The following is a 20,841-nucleotide window of genomic DNA, read 5'->3' as shown; positions in this document are numbered from 1 at the left end:
GGCGACCCAAGTCGGGAATCGAACCCGGGTTCCTGGTGCTGAGGTCTGTGCCAACCACTGTGCCACCATGCTGCTCTTGCCACCATCCAGGACAAAGCAGTGTGCTTGACTAGCATGCTATCCACTACCTTCAACATTCACTCATTCCAATACCGATGCACAATGGCAGTAGTGTGGACCATTTACAAGATGCACTGCAGCAACTTAGCAGGCTCTTTCAACAACACCTTCTAAACCTGAAACTTCTATCACCAAGGAGGGCACATGCATGGGAACACCACTACCTACAAGTTCCCCTCCAATCCATACACCATCCTGAGTTGGAACAGTATTGTCATTCCTTCACTGTTGCTGAAACAAAATCCTGGAACTTCCTCCCTAAGGCACCCATGGGTGTGTCTACACTACATGGACTGCAGCAGTTCAAGGCAGCTCGCCACTATCGAGGGTAGTTGAGATGTGAGCTTCACTGGCTAGACCAGCATTTATTGCCCATTCCTGCTTTTTTCTAAAAAAAAAGTATTTCTGTTCAATGTTCCCGTTCCTGCAGAAGTTTGTGTTTTTTGCTTAATGTTTAATTAACTTGGCAATACACTTTTTGCTTTCATTTTTCCATTATTGTAGCCTCATTACACTGGTTATTATGGAACTTCAAAGAATGTTGCTCAGTAACACCCAGGTCCTTCTGCTCAGCAGTTTGCATGCTCTTGAAATCGTGTCCACCCAAGTATATCTCACAGTATTTGTTGCTTTAAGAATTTGTGAAAGGATTAGTCTGTCTTCAACTTTTGCTTTAAATTGGGTTGCTCATGCACAATGAGGATTTTTTTGTTTGTACTACTATTTATTCTGCTGGGAGTTCAGTGCACTCCTCCACGATGCAACCCTCTTACAGTACCAGCTATTTAGGTTGATTTGCTTCTGACTGTCTTGTGAATGATTTCTGTGTCTGCACATTTGGTGGAGAGGAGCTCTTCTAAGTTGCTCTTGTTCCAGTTTATTTCCCTGTAAGTGCTTGGTATAATGTTGCATTACCTGGGGTTGAAGCCAGAGGAAAGCTCTTGATGATTGCCACTACAAATGGCAGGCTGAGTCACCCTGTCACTCTGTCCTGTGGCAGTGTTAACAGTGTCAGTAAATGTTATGGTTCTTTAAGTATGGAGAGGCTTATTTAGATTCAAACCATCATTCATTTTTTTCCTTTGCAGGAGCGAGTTCACAGAAGCCAACAGCTGGTGCTCCTCCTCCGGCAGTCTTATTTGCAACTGGAGTGCACGCTTACCAATAGTAAGTGCTGTTGTGGAGGGCAGCACAACAGAGGCTGGATAAGGGCTTTTTATGAGAGTGCGTGATGGAGTGACTGGTTAAAACTAATCTTGGTTCTGGAAGTTCATGTGTCAGCTTTCTACCATGGGGTTTGGAGCTACTTCCAATGTACAGTTGAATGGCTCATCCTTGTGTTAAAGTTTTTTAACTTTTTAGCATAGGTGGTGTATGAGTTCTTGTAGAAAAGATTATTGAAGGTCAGACACCCAAGCTAACATAATAGGGCTTTTATGAATTATTTAATAGGTGCTTAGTCCACCCTGAGAGTTAGGATTACAATAGAACGTTTCATTGTTCCACAGCTCTGAAGTACTTTCTTCTCGGTCTTTATAAAGGGAGGGGGAATTGACATAGTGACATAGTGTATGTGTCCTGATTGGAGTTTTGAACTTGTTGCTGACTGCATTCTTCATTGTATTACAGTCTGAATGGTCAGTATGTGAAGCAAGGGAAGCTGGGTGCAGCGATTCTTGGAAACCATGCTTCTGCAGAGGTGGGTCTTACTGATCAGAGAAAGTGGGGGTGCTGTGTGATGTGATCTTTCCCTTCAGTCGGTGGTGGAATGAGATGTACGGTTCTGTGTCTCTTTTTGCTGTGAGCTGATTCTTTTTCTCCTTCTCTGCCCCCTAAAGTACAAGATTCTCCTGTATGCTAGTCAACAGAAACGCATTGCTGCTGCTCGCATATATCCGACATTCACTTTTACTGTGAGTAACGATTTGTCTGAAGTATATGGAATTATTGAATATGGATTGTTACCTCCTGACAGGTGATTTGTTCATTACACAGAGTTTAAAATTCAGTCCTTAGAAACATCTTTCATTCAAATGTATTATTTCTGTTAATAGCTTCATTGGGTGCTGCTTCTGTGAAGTTACTGAGCTTGATGTGAGGAAGTTGGATATAAATTAGTATCTCGGTACATCAGTTTCAAATTTGTGCAAGTGGATGAAGGATGTTGGGGTTTCACATAATCTTTGTTGGTGTAATGTGTTTAACCTGCAGTATTTAATAACAAAAAACTCATCTTGGTCATTGGTTCTTTTGACTAAACTTTTTCATTTAAAATTAGTGAGATTCTGATTATGTCCCTTGTACTTGCAGTTTATATTTAAGTTGACTATGGTACTGGGAGCTTGTTAGGCTCTCCCCTTAGTTGATGACCTGAGTTGTTGTTGGAGGTTTGATCTGAGCAGAGTTTTAAGGAAGTGGCATGTTCCTATCCAATGTCATTTGTTCCTCTTGTCATTGTCCAACTTTATAAAGTGAGTTAGTGTTTGTAACTGTTTTGTATTTGGGACTGCATAATGGTTGTATAAACCAGGTGATTTTTAGACCCCACTTTTTTTTGTCTTTGTATACTTCAATCCATTTCCCCAGTCCTGACACTTCTTCATTCCTGGAAGTGTGAATAGATTTTGGGGACGGTTCTGCAATTGCTGTTAGTCCAGTACTTTAACCCATTGATCATTCTTACATGTGAACTCTGAAAATGCCAGAAAGTTACTTAACTGTGCCATGCATCCTAACATTGTTTCATCCTATCCAAAGACCACATTCAGCAGTGCAATGTCTGGAAAGCAATCAGAAGATGGATTGTTTGATTTTAGCCATTTGACTCTCTGTTTTTCCACCCTTTCCTGCTAAACTCTTGCGGTATTTGGGACCAATTCTTGCACTTTTTATTGGGTACTCTGCTTGAAAGGGGTTAATTTGATACACATGAGGATGGGTCTATGAACTTAGCAGTGTCTGTGGCTCAGTTCTGCAGCTGCATCATTAAATGAGAAGTTCATTGGAAGTCACTCTGCTAACCCATTTTAATGTTCTTTCTGTTCAGGTTCAAACTAATAATTACTGTGTGTTTTATGACGACCAGCGGCAGAATTGGTCAGTCATGTTTGATTCTGAGAAGGCTGTGGTAGAATTCTGCAAACAGGTAATATCTAATTGTTCATTGGAGGGTCTTTTGCTATTTGTCATAGCAAATCTTAATCTTAAAATCTAATGTAATCTTTAAAAAAAATTCAATGGTGGGTGTGAGGGTGAACTCCCGGAAGCTTCTCAAGTAAACGAGCAAACTTTATGTACAGGGTCGCTTCATTAACTGCGTGCTTTGAGTTAGTCCATTGTACACTTGTTATAACTAGGAAATCTCTCCTTGAGGAGATTCCATGCACTAGATGTTGATTTATTGTTCAGACCACATTGCCCTAACTCAGTAAGGCTGGTCTTAATGTGACAATCGCCACAGTGGGCAGAGATTGCTAAAGTTTTACAGTTGTCATGAGATGGAGCAAAGGAAGGTGGGGTTGCATGATCTAACTAAATTATCTGATCTGTTTGTGTTGCTGGTGAGGCCTGAGCTTTGTTCAGTCTTTGCAAACAGTGCGGGATTTTAACTCTGAACTCTGTGGATTGTTACTTCAGAGTCTGTTTCTCGATTATGAAACCTGTTACATATAATCACTTCACTACCATGACTTGTGGGTGAATGGTACATTTTTTTTGTCTGCCTTCAAACTTGTCTACTGGATCATCATTCATATAGAGCTAGCCTGGCCCCTCTACCTTTTGAGTGAGGATCTTTACCAGGCAGCATCCTAGAAGCAGACATTTTGTCTGGAATCTTGGTTGAGGTATCATAAATGAGAGTGCATGTCACATCCACCAAGCTCATTTGTGAAATGGGTGATATTATTGAATACTGCTTAGCTATCTCACCAAGCCAAACCTACAGCAAAAGATTGACATATAGAAACCCTACAATGCAGAAAAAGGCCATTCGGCCCATCGAGTCTGCACCGACAACAATCCCACCCAGGCCCTATCCCCGTATCCCTACATATTTACCCGCTAATCCCTCCAACCCTCATATTTACCCGCTAATCCCTCTAATCTATGCATCCCGGGACACGAAGGGGCAATTTAGCTTGGCCAATCAACATAACCCGCACATCTTTGGACTGTGGGAGGAAACCGGAGCACCCAGAGGAAACCCACGCAGACACGGGGAGAATGTGCAAACTCCGCACAGACAGTGACCCGAGCCGGGAATCGAACCCAGGTCCCTGGAGCTGTGAGGCAGCAGTGCTAACCACTATGCAACCATGCCGCCCCATGGTGACACTTCATTTTGTCTACTTTTTAAATCAGCGTGCACAGACAAGTTATGACTATTGGAGGTATTGCATCCATTCTTGCTGTCTATTCTGCCCTTTTGAATAAAGAAATTCTTCAAATTTTTAAGTTTTAAAAATTTATCTTGTAAATTGTGGCCTCAGTCCTATATCCTTGGATCGATCAAGTAATTTGGGATTGCCAGATTTTAATTGCATTGAAAAGTGATTTGTTTTGAGTTTGAATTCTTGCCTGTGTGCCTATGTTACTGAAAATCTTAAGAAGTATTTGAGTACAGATTAGTGATGCTGATTAATTTGTTCTTGGGTAATGTGCAAATATGTGCTGTGGGTTGGGTAGAGAATCGTTGGGGGGGCTGATGTTGCCATCCTTTACTGTTTGTCACTGTTGTTGTCTTTGAAGTTTTTTGCTTGGTGGATATTAAAGCTAACACAATGATTTTTGACCATTTTTTAGCATGTGACTTTCTCAGACCCTCAGTTTTACGTCTCTCTTTGCTGCTGCGCAGGTGTGTTTGGCCAAATGCAACAGCACCTCAACATTGGAATCAGTGCTGATCCAGGATCTGATCCCAGGAGAAGGGCAGGCAGTCGAAACAGGTGACTCGCTGGAAGTGTCCTACACAGGTTGGCTTTACCAGAACCACGCATTTGGGCAGGTAGGGGAAGTTAGAGGTGGAATTGACTCAGTGCGATGGCTCAATTCCTTGCTTTCTGGCTGCACTAAATTTGTTCTCTGTTCTGCTAAATGTTGAGGATTGTATTCTACTTAAAAGCAGGCTTGTTAGTCTGACATTTTAGCCACAAAGTTTGAGTTTAAATAGTAGCTGGTAGGTTCTTGGGGACACTGGGTGGTTCAGTGGGTCAGACACTGACCTTTTAATACAGCCCAGTTTGATTTGATGAAAGCCTCTGTGCTGACTGTAGGGTCTGAGGTTTGGGCAGTTTTGATTTCTTTAATTTTCCTTAATTTAAAATTTAAAGCATGCTGAAAGGACTGAATGTATGATCCCAAAGATCACAGAGTGACTAGTGTAGGAAATAGAAACTGAACACTGGTGCAGTAATAGTTGCTCTGCTGAGGCATGTTGGGAAGATCAGAAGCAGCTTTACTCTGCATCCTAGTGCATTTATGTCCCACTGTGACATTGCAAAGCTTGTTTACTCCGCCCAGCTTTAATTACCATTCTCCCACCCGGGAGAGGTCTGCATTTGTACTTCCATGTGTGTGGTGTTAGATAGAAAGAACAAACTTGCATTTATATAGCACGTTTCATGATCTCAGGATGTTCTAAAGTGCTTTACAGCTAATAAAGTATTTCTGAAATGTAGTTATTATATAAGAAACATGGTGATCGATTTGCACATGGTCCCTCTGTTTGTTTTTTTGATGTTGATTGAGGGGATAAATATTGATTAGTACATTGCGAAGGTCCTCTCTTTCCAGTCTTTAAATAGTCTTTTTGCATCTATGCCAGAGACTAGATGGAGCCTCAGTTTGTTTCCTATGCAAGATGACATCTCAGTAATATATTGAAGTGTCAGTGCAGACTTTGTGTTCAAATATTTAGAGTGGAACTTGAATCCATGCCTGACTGACTTGGCATGACACTGATCCAAGGCTGATACTTTTTGTCAATTAGCATTGAAATGTTTGGAGAGCATGGGTGGCATTTAATCAGTGGGCAACTTTGTGGTGGGAGGGTGATGCCAACTCTGGAATTATTCTCCAATTTAGCATTTTAGTAAAGCAAAAACCACGATTGGTCAGTGCTTTATTGACCTGTGATTGATACCAAAACTGGACAAGCTCCCAGATTTAGCATTACTTACATGTGCTACATTCACGTGGGGCAGAATTCAATGCAATAGCAGTCGTGCTGAGGCAAATAGGTACAAATTTGCTGTAGCGCATTGTTTGATGCCCCTCGTCACAGTTGTTCTTTCAACTTTGCTATTTTTCAGGTTTTTGACACAAATGTAAACAGAGACAAGTTGCTGCGGTTGAAAATAGGATCTGGGAAAGTGATTAAGGTAGGCCCAAGATCTGTGGACAGGATGCAAATGGAAGGCCTGGGGTGGGGTTGGTGCTGAAAAGAATGGCATATGGGTTGGGCATGGATAACGTGGGGTTGGGTGAAATTTGAATAGGCTATGGGATGTAATCTTGGTATGCACATAAAATAATCAAAATAATGCACTATAATGTTATAGTCTCAAGTTGCAGTTTTGCATGTTGAGTGTCCTGTAACAACTGCAGAGCAGTTTCATGCATCCTCGTGTGCTTTGTTTTGTTACCCTCCAGTTTTCCTTTTCTTTCCCCCACACATTGTCTGTTCCACCTCACCTCTCCCATGTCCCTATATCATGGTCATTCTTGGCATTGAAAGTACGTTTTGTCAACACTGCTGTTGGTTGGGGCTGGTTGTAGTCATTATGCTCCTGTCTGTTTTTTTCCATTTAATTTTATGAATTCTAGAAAATTTCCTTCCACTAAAATAACCTCACTAGCCTTCTGTTATTTGGCATGTCCCTTGTCTTTTTTTGTAACCAGGAGTGTAACATTTACTGTCGTCCAATTTATGACCATATTCCCAAATTCTACATCTTTGAAGAATCTCTGCAAGAAACTGTCTAGATAAAAGCAGATTATTGCAGATGCTGGAATCTGCAACCAAAAGAAACTGTCTAGATCTGGGCCCTTGTTTAATTTCAATTCCAATCATTTGTCCTGTACAATCCTGTCTATAAATGCCTGCAATTTCTAGCTTTAATATAGTCTATAGCTTTAATGTTATGTCCACTGAAGATTAAAGCCAAAATATTTGTTGGCAATCCTGCCATGTACTTATCCTCTTCTCATTTTATCTCAATCTGATTTTAATTATCCATTTCCTCCTCTCTCACCTTCTTCTGACCTACTACAAGCTTTTGACCATTGACCCTGAGGTTATCTGCAGTTTTCTTTCCCCCCATTTTATTTTCTTAAATGCTTTTGTTTCCTATTAGCTTCAGTCCTCAATTTAGCCAGCGCCCTCTTCCCTTGCCTAAACCATATTTTGATTAATACCTTGACTACACCTCTTCACACCCCACATTCTGTAAGCCTTCCATCCCATTCTCTCAGTTCCTTCACCTCCGTCGCATCTGTTCTTATGATGCCAATTTCCAAAATAGCTCTGTCAATATGTCTTCTTTCTTCCTCAGTCGTAGTTTTCCACCCACTGTGATTGACAGGGCTCTAAACCGCATCCAAAATTGTAGAAAGTGAAACACCTGCCCCTTTACCTCCTCTCTGCTCACTGTCCCAGGTCCTAGACACCCCTTTCGTGAAGCAACACTTCACTTGCACCTCCTTCAATCTGGTCTATTGCATTTGCTGCTCCCAATGCGGTCTACTCTACATCAGAGACCAGACGCAGACTGGGTGACTGCTTTGCTGCACACCTTCTGTCCGTCTGCAAGCAGGACCCTGATCTTCCTACCGTTTGCCACTTCAACACACCACCCTGCTCTCCTGTCCAATTGTCCGTCCTTGGCCTTTTGCAATGTTCTAGCGAACCCCAACGCAAACTGGAGGAACTCATCTTCCGATTGGACACTTTACAACCTTCTGGACTGAACATCAAGTTCAACAACTTCAGCGCATGAACTCTCCCCTCCACCTTCATCTCTTTTCCATTTATTTTATTTCATTTCGTTTCCTCTCATTCATCCATTTTATCGTCCTTCTTTCTCACTTCTACTTTTCACTTCTCTATTCTTGCTCTTAGCTCTGATGAAGGGTCATGTAGACTCGAAACGTTGGCTCTACTCTCTCCCCACAGATGCTGTCAGACCTGCTTAGATTTTCCAGCATTTTCTGTTTTTGATTTGATTAATACTACTCATCAGCTATGATTGTAACATTTTGTACATGTTTGGCAATCCACTAATTACCTTCTTGAATGGATTCCAATATTAATGATGATTCTTCCTTTCTACTCCTGTCAAACCTTTCTCGTTCCTTCACGATAAACCTCATTTGAACCCAGTGTCATGGTTTGTGTTGCTTACACCCTGTCTGACCTCAGCATTGAAACCTGATGAGCGATTCAGTCATATTATTGTCACTATTCCAAAATGGACCTTTACTTTTCCCTTTGTTTTCTGGATGTGGGTGGTATTTATTGCCATTCCTCTGACATGGTTTGCTAGGTCACTTGAAGGCCATTATGAGAGTCAGACATGCTGGTGTTACATGTAGGCCAGACCACCGGATGGCAGGTTTCCTTTCCTAAAGTCTATTAGCTGAACATATTGGATTTTTAATGATAAATCAATAGCTACATGGTTATTTTTACTGATACGTGCTCTTTATTTCCACATTAAGCTGTTGCGAATTTTTTGCTGAGCTTTGTAACTGATATATTTTGTAGGGCTGGGAGGTCGGGATGCTGGGAATGAAGAAAAATGTGAAGAGACTGATGATCGTACCACCAAGTTTGGCATATGGATCACAGGGAATAGCAAACCGGGTTCCACCCGATGCGACGCTTATCTTTGAGGTGGAGGTTAAAAGGGTGAGTGTCAGCTGAGCTGGCTCATTAAGCAATCTGATAACTGAATGTTTGGAAGTAGGGTTTTCACCCCACTTTGGGATGAGACTTTGGGAGGATAGCGAATGTGGTACCGTTATTTAAGAAGGGTAGCAGGGATAACCCGGGTAATTATAGGTCAGTGAGCTTGACGTCCGTGGTAGGGAAGTTGTTGGAGAGGATTCTTAGAGACAGGATGTACGCGCATTTAGAACGGAACAATCTCATTAGTGACAGACAGCATGGTTTTGTAAGAGGGAGGTCGTGCCTTACAAATTTGGTGGAGTTTTTTGAGGAAGTGACAAAAACGGTTGACGAAGGAAGGGCCGTGGATGTCGTCTATATGGATTTCAGTAAGGCATTTGACAAAGTCCCTCATGGCAGGTTGGTTAAGAAGGTTAAGGCTCATGGGATACAAGGAGAGGTGGCTAGATGGGTAGAGAACTGGCTTGGCCACAGGAGACAGAGGGTAGCAGTCGAAGGGTCTTTTTCCGGCTGGAGGTCTGTGACCAGTGGTGTTCCGCAGGGCTCTGTACTGGGACCTCTGCTATTTGTGATATATATAAATGATTTGGAAGAAGGTGTAACTGGTGTTATCAACAAGTTTGCGGATGACACGAAGATGGCTGGACTTGTGGATAGCGATGAACATTGTCGGACAATACAGCAGGATATAGATAGGCTGGAAAATTGGGCAGAGAAATGGCAGATGGAATTTAATCCAGATAAATGCGAAGTGATGCATTTTGGAAGAACTAATATAGGGGGGAGTTCCACAATAAATGGCAGAGCCATCAAGAGTATAGAAACACAGAGGGACCTAGGTGTGCAAGTCCACAAATCCTTGAAGGTGGGGAAGGTGGTGAAGAAGTCATATGGTATGCTAGCCTTTATAGGACGGGGTATAGAGTATAAAAGCTGGAGTCTGATGTTGCAGCTGTATAGAATGCTGGTTAGGCCACATTTGGAGTACTACGTTCAGTTCTGGTCGCCGCACTACCAGAAGGACGTGGAGGCTTTAGAGAGTGCAGAGAAGGTTTACCAGGATGTTGCCTGGTATGGAGGGTCTCAGCTATGAGGAGAGATTGGGTAAACTGGGCTTGTTCTCCCTGGAAAGACGGAGAATGAGGGGAGACCTAATAGAGGTGTACAAAATTATGAAGGGTATAGATAGGGTGAACAGTGGGAAGCTTTTTCCCAGGTCGGAGGTGACGATCACGAGGGGTCACGGGCTCAAGGTGAGAGGGGCGAAGTATAACTCAGATATCAGAGGGACGTTTTTTACACAGAGAGTGGTGGGGTCCTGGAATGCGCTGCCAAGTAAGGTGGTGGAGGCAGACACGCTGGCATCGTTTAAGACTTACCTGGATAGTCACATGAGCAGTCTGGGAATGGGGGGATACAAACGAATGGTCTAGTTGGACCAAGGAGCGGCACAGGCTTGGAGGGCCGAAGGGCTTGTTTCCTGTGCTGTACTGTTCTTTGAGACTAAACGATGTCCAGGTTATCTTAGGAATAGAGAGCCTGGTAACTTCTTCCACTACGGGTTGGATCATCGTGTGTGGAATTGACACCAACTTTGAAGACCTGCTGCTGAGACTCCATTTGATGAAGATTGTGGATTTAGTAGCATAGTTCAGTTTGAATGTGTGAGCAAAGAATAATATAGAGCAGTTGTGCAGTGATGGGTGTGGGGTATCCGGATGCATGTATAGCAATATGGAACAGGTTATCCTGAAAACTAGTATTTGGTGATTTTGGGCAAAGTGTGGCCTTTCTCTTTAAGGATTTCATTTTGTATATCCTGACATTTTGGGACCAACTGAAATATCATAGAATAGTTACAACACAGAATGAGGCCATTTGGCCCTGTCAACTTTATGTTGCATAATTGCATCGATAGCTGAACTAAACACTGATCGACGTTCATTGCTTGGTTGCTTCCTCAGTTAAGTGAATCAGTGTTGGGACAGGGAAGTGATGTTTAGATATTTTAGTACTGGAAAGTTCACTTGGTTACTGTCATCTCTGTCATAGGTAAAATTTGCGAAGGAATCTGGGTTTGACAAGCAGAGTACCAGCTCTCACGATTCAGTTGCGTCTTCGCCAGCTCCCAGTATAGAGAGCCTGGCCATGGAAACTTCGATCCCAGCACCAGTGTCTGTGCCTCCAAAGCCTGGGTATGAAATGTGTGGAATGTTGTGAGCTCACTGTTTTTTCTGTTTCTTTTTGACTTAAATTTCCTAATTATAATTTAATTAAAGTGTCTTTTGATATAGTTAGAGTTGGGTTTTCTATCTTGACAGTTTGGGAGTTTCTTTTGACAAAATGGTGGCCCATTGCTGAACCTGTCTGTGAGAAAGGACAGTATAAAATATTAGGATTCAGGCTGAACTGCCGCAACTTGTTCTCTAATATAAAGACAGAAAATGTTGGAAATATTCAGCAGGTCTCGCAGCATCTGTGGAGGGAGGAGCACTGTTAATATTTCAGGTCTAACACCTTTCATCAGAACCGAGAAAAGCTAGATAGGTTTTAAACAAGTCAAAGGGAGGAAGGTGGGAAAAAGAACAAAGGGGAAGTTCTGTTATAGGGTGGAAAGAGTGGTTAAATGACAAGAATTAGGCGTGTAGGGCCAAGGGCACAATTAAACAGAAGATGTGCTCTGAACAGATGTGGATTGCAGACTGATGAACAGCTGCTGTCGAAAAAGAAACGAGAAAAACAAAGATAAGATTGAAACATGCCAAAAAAGGGAAACAAAATGGGTGCAGAGGTTACAGTTAAACTCAGTGAGTCCGGAAGGCTGTAAAGTAATTAACTGAGAGATACAATGCTGTTGCTTGAGCTTATGTTGAGCTTCACTTCAGTCAGAGAACAGGGAGGTTAGCACGACAGCAAGGTGGGGAATTCAAATGACAGGTAGCCGGTAGCTTGGGATCGTTCTTGTGAACTGAATGGCGATGTTCCACAAAATGGTCACTCAGTCTTGCATATGGCCTCTGGAAGGACCATTCGGTAGGGCAATAATGGCTAGCCTTGCCAGCGATGCCCATATCCTGTGAATGAATTTATAAAAAAACATGGTCCTGAATTCGAAGCACAAATATTGTGCTTTTTGTCAGAAACTTGTGCTGCAGATTTTAGTACAGCCAGTACTAGTGCACTTGATAAAGCAGTGCAGTAGTTCAGTACCTCTACCAGAATGCAGTGGTTCGGCTCTTTGGCTTGTACAGTTGCGATAACTTGTGTCATAGGATTCTACTCCTCGTCAATGAGGACTGTCTGCTTCAGTGTGCAACTGTTTGTTTAGCATGCATTTGGTAAAATTGAAGCAGCGGGTTTGTGGCTTATTACTAATTTCTGTACTTGACATCCCAGTTCCCCTTCAGTTTATTTGGGAAAGGAGTTTTCTGGATATTATTGGAATGCAGTGAATTATCAGAAATATTTTTGGAGATGACGAGGGAAAAGGCTCATCTTTAAAAAGCTGTTAATAAACATTATATTCCTGTTTTTCAACTTTTTCAGAGAGCATGTGGTGCGGGCCAAGTCCAATTCACTAAGTGACATGTTGGCAGTAAGTATGAGTTCCACTTGCTGTTGTTGCACTGTGACCTCTGCCTGCTATTCAGCTATCTTTTCATTTTCCCTTTGGGTTTCGATTGCCCCCTCACTTGCTTTTATTTCCTGTACTAATCCTCAATCGGAAAAGCAATCAGTTGCTGATCTCTGCTACAATTGATCTACAGTAATGTGTGGAAGAGTTGCATCCAGCTCTCCTCCTTCCCCTGTGGCCTTTCTGTAACGTGATGTGACTGATAATGGACACTCGGCGTGTGGAAAGATGTGGATGTGAATGCATGATCAACCACTTTATGGTACAGGACTTTGATTTGCTTCAGCCATTATAAGCTGAAGACTTTGTGACCCACCCATTCCACTTTTATATTTCCAGTAGCAAACTGGAGAATTAAAAAAGTTGTCTTTTCCTTGTTGTTGCTTACAGTTAAAGGCAATTATTCTCCTTTCCTAGAATCCAGACACCACTAAAGCGAAACTAATTTCTCGAATGGCGAAGATGGGTCAGCCAATGCCATTTCTCACAGGAGCCCACTCTGCACAGTCTGACTACAGTGACTCGGAACTTGAGGTAAAAATAATTAGTAAGGTCCACACCTGTATTTGTCTCTGTATTCTCTGCACAACAATGTTTCAGTTGTTGTATCTGTTAATTCTCAGATACTTTCAACCAGTTTATTTACTCCAAGGTTTTACCCCGGTGCCCTTATTTGCAAGGTGGACAAAGGACAAACTCAAGTAAAGGTTCAACAAGTTTATTAATAATAACACTATTAACCCTTAAATTACCCACATAAAACAAGAGGATACCCCAGATTAAAGTATACTACCCGTAAAGATGGCTTGGTTAAACTGCAGGCCCGATTCTCTGAGTCCCTCTGGTCTGTCGTCACGAAGGTGAGTCTCGATGACAGCTTCTTCCTTCCTTCCTTCTCTGGTCAGTTTCTTTTTTTGTACTTTTCCAATTCAATCAAATCAAATCCAATTCAAAGTCTCAACAAGTTGAGACATTTCCGATCCAGGCTGACAAGACAGGGCAAGCAACCAAATTGCCCTGTCCTGGGCCTGATCTACATGAGCCAAGCTGATTGGAGGAGCAAAGCAATACCTCCTCCAAGACTTGAGCTCATTTGCATCTTAGCCAAAAGGCCGAGATGCCGCTTTTAAAAATTGCTTCATATGAAGCTTCAATGTAACCTAATGACCTCAACCAAGTGCAGCATCCGCATAACTACACTTGATCTTAGCCAAAAGGCCGAGATGTCTGGTCAGTCTTCCGAATGGTCACAGCTGCCTCCCTCGTCAAGTCTTCGCTGCAGTGTGCCTCTGAGTGTGTCCCTTTATCCCCAGCCTGCTTGTCTTTCCAGAAACTTCTCTGGCTTCCGGCCAATGAGGTCTCAGGAGGGGGTTCCGATACCCAGTGGGTTTCTTGATGTCTGCCTGACAGGACACCAGGGTCCGCCCCCCAGGTGTCCATCTCCATGTTGTTGAACTTGTTATCAGATAAGGTATCTACAGGAACTCTTGGTGACAGAAAGTCTGGCCCGATCTGGGCTTCTAACAATAGACCGAAGCATTTCAATGAGGTGCCATGATCTCCTGCTAAATCTCAAGTAGAGTGTAACAACCTTTGATGGGTGGTTGATGGGTCAGGCCCAGACACATTTGTGTATTGTACAATTGGCCTGCCTGAGGTTTGACTGTGTTTGATTTCAATATGTCCAATTCTTTAATTTAGAATATCCAATTTTATCAGCCTTAAAACTAGGCCCTGTTTATATCACCACACAGTTAACTGCTTCCTGCTTTGAATGAGGTTTCTGCTTGGCTATTAGCCCAAAATAAGTAAGGAATCGCATGATGTACTGCAGCAAACTCTATACTTGACTACTTAGAATCATAGAAACCCTACAGTGCAGAAAAAGGCCATTCGGCCCATCGAGTCTGCAACGACCACAATCCCGCCCATATCCCTACATATTTACCCTCTAATCCCTCTAACCTACGCACTAAGGGGCAATTTTTAGCATGGCCAATCAACCTAACCCGCACATCTTTTGGACTGTGGGAGGAAACCGGAGCACCCGGAGGAAACCCACGCAGACATGAGGAGAATGTGCAAACTCCACACAGACAGTGACCCAAGCCGGGAATCGAACCCAGGTCCTTGGAGCTGTGAAGCAGCAGTGCTAACCACTGTGCTACCGTGCTGCCCAATGAATGTGTAAAATTTAGTCTAATTGCTTGGATAGTTTTTATGTATACTTTTGAAGCCTAGATGGCATCCTAAACAATATTTACCATCTACAAGGTACACTGCAGCTACTCACCAATGCATCTTCTAAACCCATGGCCTCTACCACCTTGAAGGATAAAGGCATCAGATGCACGGTAACAGCACTACGTACAGGTTTCCTCCAAGCCCCACACAATCTTGACTTGGACCTGTATTGCCATTCATTCACTGTCGCTGGGACAAAATCTTGGAACTCCCTCCCTAACTCTAGGTATACCTACACCACATGGGCTGCAGCGATTCAAGAATGTGTGTGTGCCCCCCACCACCACCACCGCCTTCTCTCGGCAATTAGGGATGGGTAATAGATGCTGGCCTAGCCAATGAAACCCACATCCTGGGAAAGAATAAATTTACACAGAATAGAGCAGGCATCTACAAGACTTTATTGCTCCCTCCTATTTGCTGTAATGTGCAGATTCATTGTACTTTTATTGCACTATTTTTCCTGAGTGATTAACAACTCTGTGATCACTATGGTTTATCCGTTGCAGGGTTAAGATGGTGGCCTCAGCCTCTCAGTCTTTACCTGGAGGAAAAGGCAGTTTGGCAGCCTATGACAATTCATTACAGACTTAGAACATGTTAAAAATGCGATGGGCGGGGGAGCACTTATTGAACACTGGGGGAGGGTTCGGTCGCACTCACCACAATACTGGAAATTCCCACCCGAGGTCAGTGGACCTTTAGGGGTCCTGTCCTGCCCTCTACAATTCCTGTGGCGGGCAGGATGGGAAAATTCCACCCTGGGTATTTCTCACCTGGAGCCAAAAGGGGTAAACCACTAAAAATCTGCAAAGTTCCCTGACCACAGAACAATTAAACCGCCCCTCCAGTGTTCAATAAGTGCTCCCCCGCCCATCTCATTTTTAACATGTTCTATGTCTGTAACAAATTTTCATAGGCTGCCAAAATGTCTTTTCCTCCAGGTAAAGACTGAGAGGCTGAGGCCTTCATCATAAGCTGCAAACTCTTGCCACCAATTCCATCTCCCTTCCGAGCCACTGTCTCAGGCTGAACCATACTGTCCACAATCAAGGTGTTCTATCTTGGCATCGGAACGTATCTCCTTTCCAAGATGATGCCTGCCTACTATCATCCTGATCGGCAATTCCATCCATACCTCAACCCATTTGCTGCTGCAGCCTTCCCTTGTCACTTCTGGATTCGTCTATTGCAATCGTTTCCTGGCTCACTCCATGCTCCACCTCACTTAAGTTTTGATCTATGTTCAACGCTGCTGCCTAAATACTATCCTGCACCAAGCCCCACTCACTGATCTCTCCTGTCTTCCTCAAAATTCTTGTTACAATCTCTTCATGCCCTTAATCCTTGAAATGCCTGTAGTGTCCTTCAATCCTGCAGCCACAACCCTGTCCCCCACCTTGCCAAACTCTCCATGGCTCTGATTCTTGCCTGTTTTGCAACCACCAAAAACCTCTGGTGAATCACCAAGGGGGCACACCCTGAAATTTCTTGACCAAATTCATACAATACTCCATCCTCTTCTTGACAGCCCTTTTAAACATTCCCTTTGACAAAGCTTTTGTTCACCATCCTTCAAACCCTGTATTTGCTTCTGTCTCTTTTTGATTATGCCTCTGAAATGAAATGGATCATTAACTTGAATTTATATAGCACTTTTTTGTGGTATCCTTGGTCTAAGATAATTAAATCCCAGTTTTCAGAATCCAACTTTTTTATCCAGTTATAAAAAATTATTTACTGTATAAAAGGCCCTGATCTGTATCTTCACGTATCAGATATAATCTTGGCACTCCAAACACTGGGGCAGAATGAGTTGTTGTGGGCTTGTTTGGGTGATTGCAGTTGAGCACATGTTCTGATTTTCTTCCTCTGCTAGTTCCTTAATATTCTATATCAATCCCACAGGATCATTCATTGCGGGGTGCCCCACTTGCTGCTCCACCTTCTGCCCCATCATCAGTTCAGCACACTACACACCCTGTTCACAATCTGCCTGCACAGCAGCCAGCACCAGGTAAGGCCTCTGCTCAATTAACTTTGACCCCCTCTGCTAACACACACTCATAAATTTATCACAGTTTGAACTTTTGTGTAGAATTAGTTTCAAATGGGGTATGTACAAATTTTATTTGGATCAATTGATCAAATCCATACAATACTCCATCCTCAAATTAGTTGGATCAATTTGGATCAAATTAATTCAAAATTAATTTGAATATCAATTAATTCAAATTCGTATTTGAATTAATACAAATTCAATTAGTATTAATTGAATACAAATTGTTCTTAGTATTCAATTGACACAGTGCCCTGTTGTAAAGCCGCCATTGCTAATGTGGCAGTTGTGATCTATAACAGGTTGGAGTTTCAATCTGGAGTATCCTTCATCTTGTGTCGCTGAATCATGCCACACTGGCTATTCACCCACTACTGGGCAGCTAGTTCTCAAAAGTTTGCCAACTTAATTTTGCATTTCAACTACTCTATTTGTCATTCCTTGCAGACTTATTACTTTCTTGAATTATCATCAATTTTCTGTTTCTGTATTAACAGTGTCTGTTCCTATGCACCCGCCATCCTCCGCAGCATTAATGCCAGTCGCTATGTCTGCACAACAGGGGCTGCCTGGCAGTGGACATTCCTTCCAGGTACATTGCAATATCTTCCATCAATATTTGGGCTTGAGTGAGCAGAGGTAAGGGGCAAAACTTGTCGATCCCAACTTTTACCTAACTTAGGACTCTGAGATTTGTTCCTAACTCGTGTGCAGTAATCCAGAGTAGTTTCAGTTTTCGGTGACTTGAAATTGGAGTTGAATTTATCACATCACATCAACACGGTGGCTACAAGAGCAGGTCAGAGGCTAGGAATACTCCGGCGAGTAACTCACCTCCTGACTCCCCAAAGCCTATCCACCATCCGCCATGGGAAATAACATTCGTGCCACACAAGTGCCAGGCAATAACCATCACCAATAAGAGACACTCTAACCACCGCCCCCTGACATACAATGGTTTTACCATCATCGAATCCCGCACTGTCAACATCCTTGGGGTTACCATTGACCAGAAACTCAACTGGACTCACCACATAAACACAGTGGTTGTAAGAGCAGGTCAGAGGCTAGGAATACTGCGGTGAGTAACTCATCTCCTGACTCCCCAGAGCCTATCCACCATTTACAAGGCACAAGTCAGGAATGTGATGGAATGCTCCCCACTTGCCTGGGTGGGTGCAGCTCCAACAACACTCAAGAAGCTTGACACCATGCAGGACAAAGCAGCCTGCTTGATTGGCACCACATTCTACAAACATTTAATCTCTCCACCACCGATGCTCAGTAGCAGCAGTGTGTACTATCTACAAGATGCACTGCAGCAACTCACCAAAGATTCTTTGACAGCACCTTCCAAACTCACGAACACTTCCATCTGGGAGGACAAAGGCAGCAGATAAATGGGGACACCACCACCAAGTTACCCTCCAAGCCACTCACCATCCTGACTTGGAAATATATCGCCATTCCTTTGCTGGGTCAAAATCCTGGAATTCCCTTCCTAACGCCATTGCGGGTCAGCCCACAGCACATGGACTGCAGCGATTCAAGAAGGCAGCTCACCACCACCACCTCATGGGCATCTAGGGATGGGCAATAAATGCTGGCCAGCCAACAACACTCATGCCCCACGAATGATTTTTTAAAAATGGCCCGAATGAACCTGTTTCAAATAGCTGTGACTATTAATTTATCAGCTGACTAAGGGACTAAGAGCAGGAGTAGGTGGCAACCAACTACAATGAAGAATTATCACTTACCACAAACAGGAAACAACAAGTAGGTTTTATCATTCACTTTTTATAATTTTACAGAAAAAAAACTTGTGTTTCAAGACCATTGGACGTCTTGAAAGCATTTTATAGGTAGTGAAGAAATTTTGAAGTGTGGTCATTGTTGTAATGTAGTAAGTATGGCAACCAAGTTCTGCACACCAATCAGCAATGCGATAATGACCAGATAATTTTTATGATTGAGGGATAAATATTGGCCAGGACATGGAATTATTATATCCATCTGAGCGGGCCAGTGCAGCCTTGATTTAACAGAGCAGTAACAACCGAGTACAAATTCAATCATAGGGGATAGTAAAATTAAGGATGTTCGAATTTTTCAGTACATTAAATCCAATGTTTTTAGCTGACAAAACATATCAGTTAACTTCCCTAATAATAGCGTACAGGTAATTTTTGGTTATGGTCTGTGAAGGATGGTAGGCATCACTCTCCAGGGTAGAGACAATTGGTTACGTATTAAGCGCAACGTGGCACAAATGTGGGGCAAGGCAAGGAGGCAGGCTTCCATTACTACCACTATTGGGTTGGGTATTGAATCTGCCTCATTGGCGGCATTCTGCACTGCACTCTAGCCATCTAACAAACTGAACTAACTGACTGACTCTAAAATGAAGTATATCTAAGTACTGCACTGGACTATCAACCATGATTTTTTTTTTGTATTCGAGCCTTGGAGTGGGACTTGAAACTGGGACCTTGTGACTCAGAGCCACAGTGCTACCAACCGAGCCAAGGTTGGCAAGTGGAAGTAAGGACTGGAACATGCATGTGGGGTTGAACTGGAAGCTGAAATATAAAGTTTAAGAAGAAAATAATTTTAAAACCCAGTGGAATTTTTATCAGTGGATGAAGAAATTTGGCTTTCCACAAATATAAAATTTAGCTTTTCAGCTAATTATAACTTAGTCCGCCATTAATCCCATTTCATCTCCCTCAATGCATTATTTTTTTCAAATGGTGTAAGAAGTGAAAATTTACATCAGTTCAGTGATTGTTAAATGATTCACATCTGCAACAACATAAAATGGAACACCCTGTGGAGGAACAGCAAATCACTGATTTCTGCATTTAACTTGCACGTGTGTAGATGCCAGAAGTTGTCAGTTTCCCAGAATGATGATGGAGAACACTGATTGTTTTGTCATCATTCCGCCAAAATCAAGCCCCAGACCAAACAAAATTTTACACCAAGTTATGTAAGGAGATACCAGGAAAGCTTGATCAATAAAGAGAGAGAAGCAGGGAAAGAATTCCAGAGCTCGGAGCCGAGACAGCCGAATGCATAGTCTTCAAAGATTAGAACCATAGAACATTACAGCACAGAAACAGGCCTTTTGGCCCTTCTTGGCTGTGCCGAACCATTTTTCTGCCTAGTCCCACTGACCTGCACCTGGACCATATCCCTCCACACCCCTCTTATCCATGTACCTGTCCAAGTTTTTCTTAAATGTTAAAAGTGAGCCCGCATTCACCACTTCATCTGGCAGCTCATTCCACACTCCCACCACTCTCTGTGTGAAGAAGCCCTCCCTAATATTTCCTTTAAACTTTTCCCCCTTCACCCTTAACCCATGTCCTCTAGTTTTTTTCTCCCCTAGCCTCAGTGGAAAAAGCCTGCTTGCATTCACTCTATCTATACCCATCATAATTTTATACACCTCTATCAAATCTCCCCTTATTCTTCTACACTCCAGGGAATAAAGTCCTAACCTATTCAACCTTTCTCTGTAACTCAGTTTCTCAAGTCCTGGCAACATCGTTGTAAACCTTCTCTGCACTCTTTCAACCTTATTAATATCCTTCCTGTAATTAGGTGACCAAAACTACACACAATACTCTAATTTGGCCTCACCAATGTCTTATACAACCTCACCATAACATTCTAACTCTTATACTCAATACTTTGATTTATTAAGACCAAAGTACCAAAAGCACTCTTTATGACCCTATCTACCTGTGACGCCACTTTTAGGGAATTATGTATCTCTATTCCCAGATCCCTCTGTTCTACTGCACTCTTCAGTGTCCTACCATTTACCTTGTATGTTCTACCTTGGTTTGTCCTTCCAAAGTGCAATAC

At 42.7% G+C, this 20,841-nt stretch overlaps 1 protein-coding gene across 1 annotated transcript in view; it reads left to right on the top strand.

The window, feature by feature from the left end:
• LOC144502572 (FK506-binding protein 15-like) overlaps positions 1–20,841 on the top strand; it is an 85,574-nt gene that overhangs the window by 15,447 nt on the left and 49,286 nt on the right. The window contains exons 3-14 of the mRNA XM_078226676.1: positions 1,209–1,287; positions 1,750–1,819; positions 1,959–2,033; positions 3,167–3,265; positions 4,976–5,125; positions 6,432–6,500; positions 8,885–9,028; positions 11,081–11,223; positions 12,575–12,623; positions 13,080–13,196; positions 16,815–16,923; positions 17,463–17,557. Of these exons, the coding sequence (XP_078082802.1) occupies positions 1,209–1,287; positions 1,750–1,819; positions 1,959–2,033; positions 3,167–3,265; positions 4,976–5,125; positions 6,432–6,500; positions 8,885–9,028; positions 11,081–11,223; positions 12,575–12,623; positions 13,080–13,196; positions 16,815–16,923; positions 17,463–17,557 (1,199 nt within the window). The remainder of the gene's footprint in view (positions 1–1,208; positions 1,288–1,749; positions 1,820–1,958; positions 2,034–3,166; positions 3,266–4,975; positions 5,126–6,431; positions 6,501–8,884; positions 9,029–11,080; positions 11,224–12,574; positions 12,624–13,079; positions 13,197–16,814; positions 16,924–17,462; positions 17,558–20,841) is intronic.

Source organism: Mustelus asterias, chromosome 13, assembly GCF_964213995.1.
Source record: "Mustelus asterias chromosome 13, sMusAst1.hap1.1, whole genome shotgun sequence".
In the NCBI taxonomy this organism is placed as follows: domain Eukaryota; kingdom Metazoa; phylum Chordata; class Chondrichthyes; order Carcharhiniformes; family Triakidae; genus Mustelus; species Mustelus asterias.
Note: the sequence above shows the minus strand (reverse complement) of the source record. Positions and strands in the feature narration are given on the sequence as shown.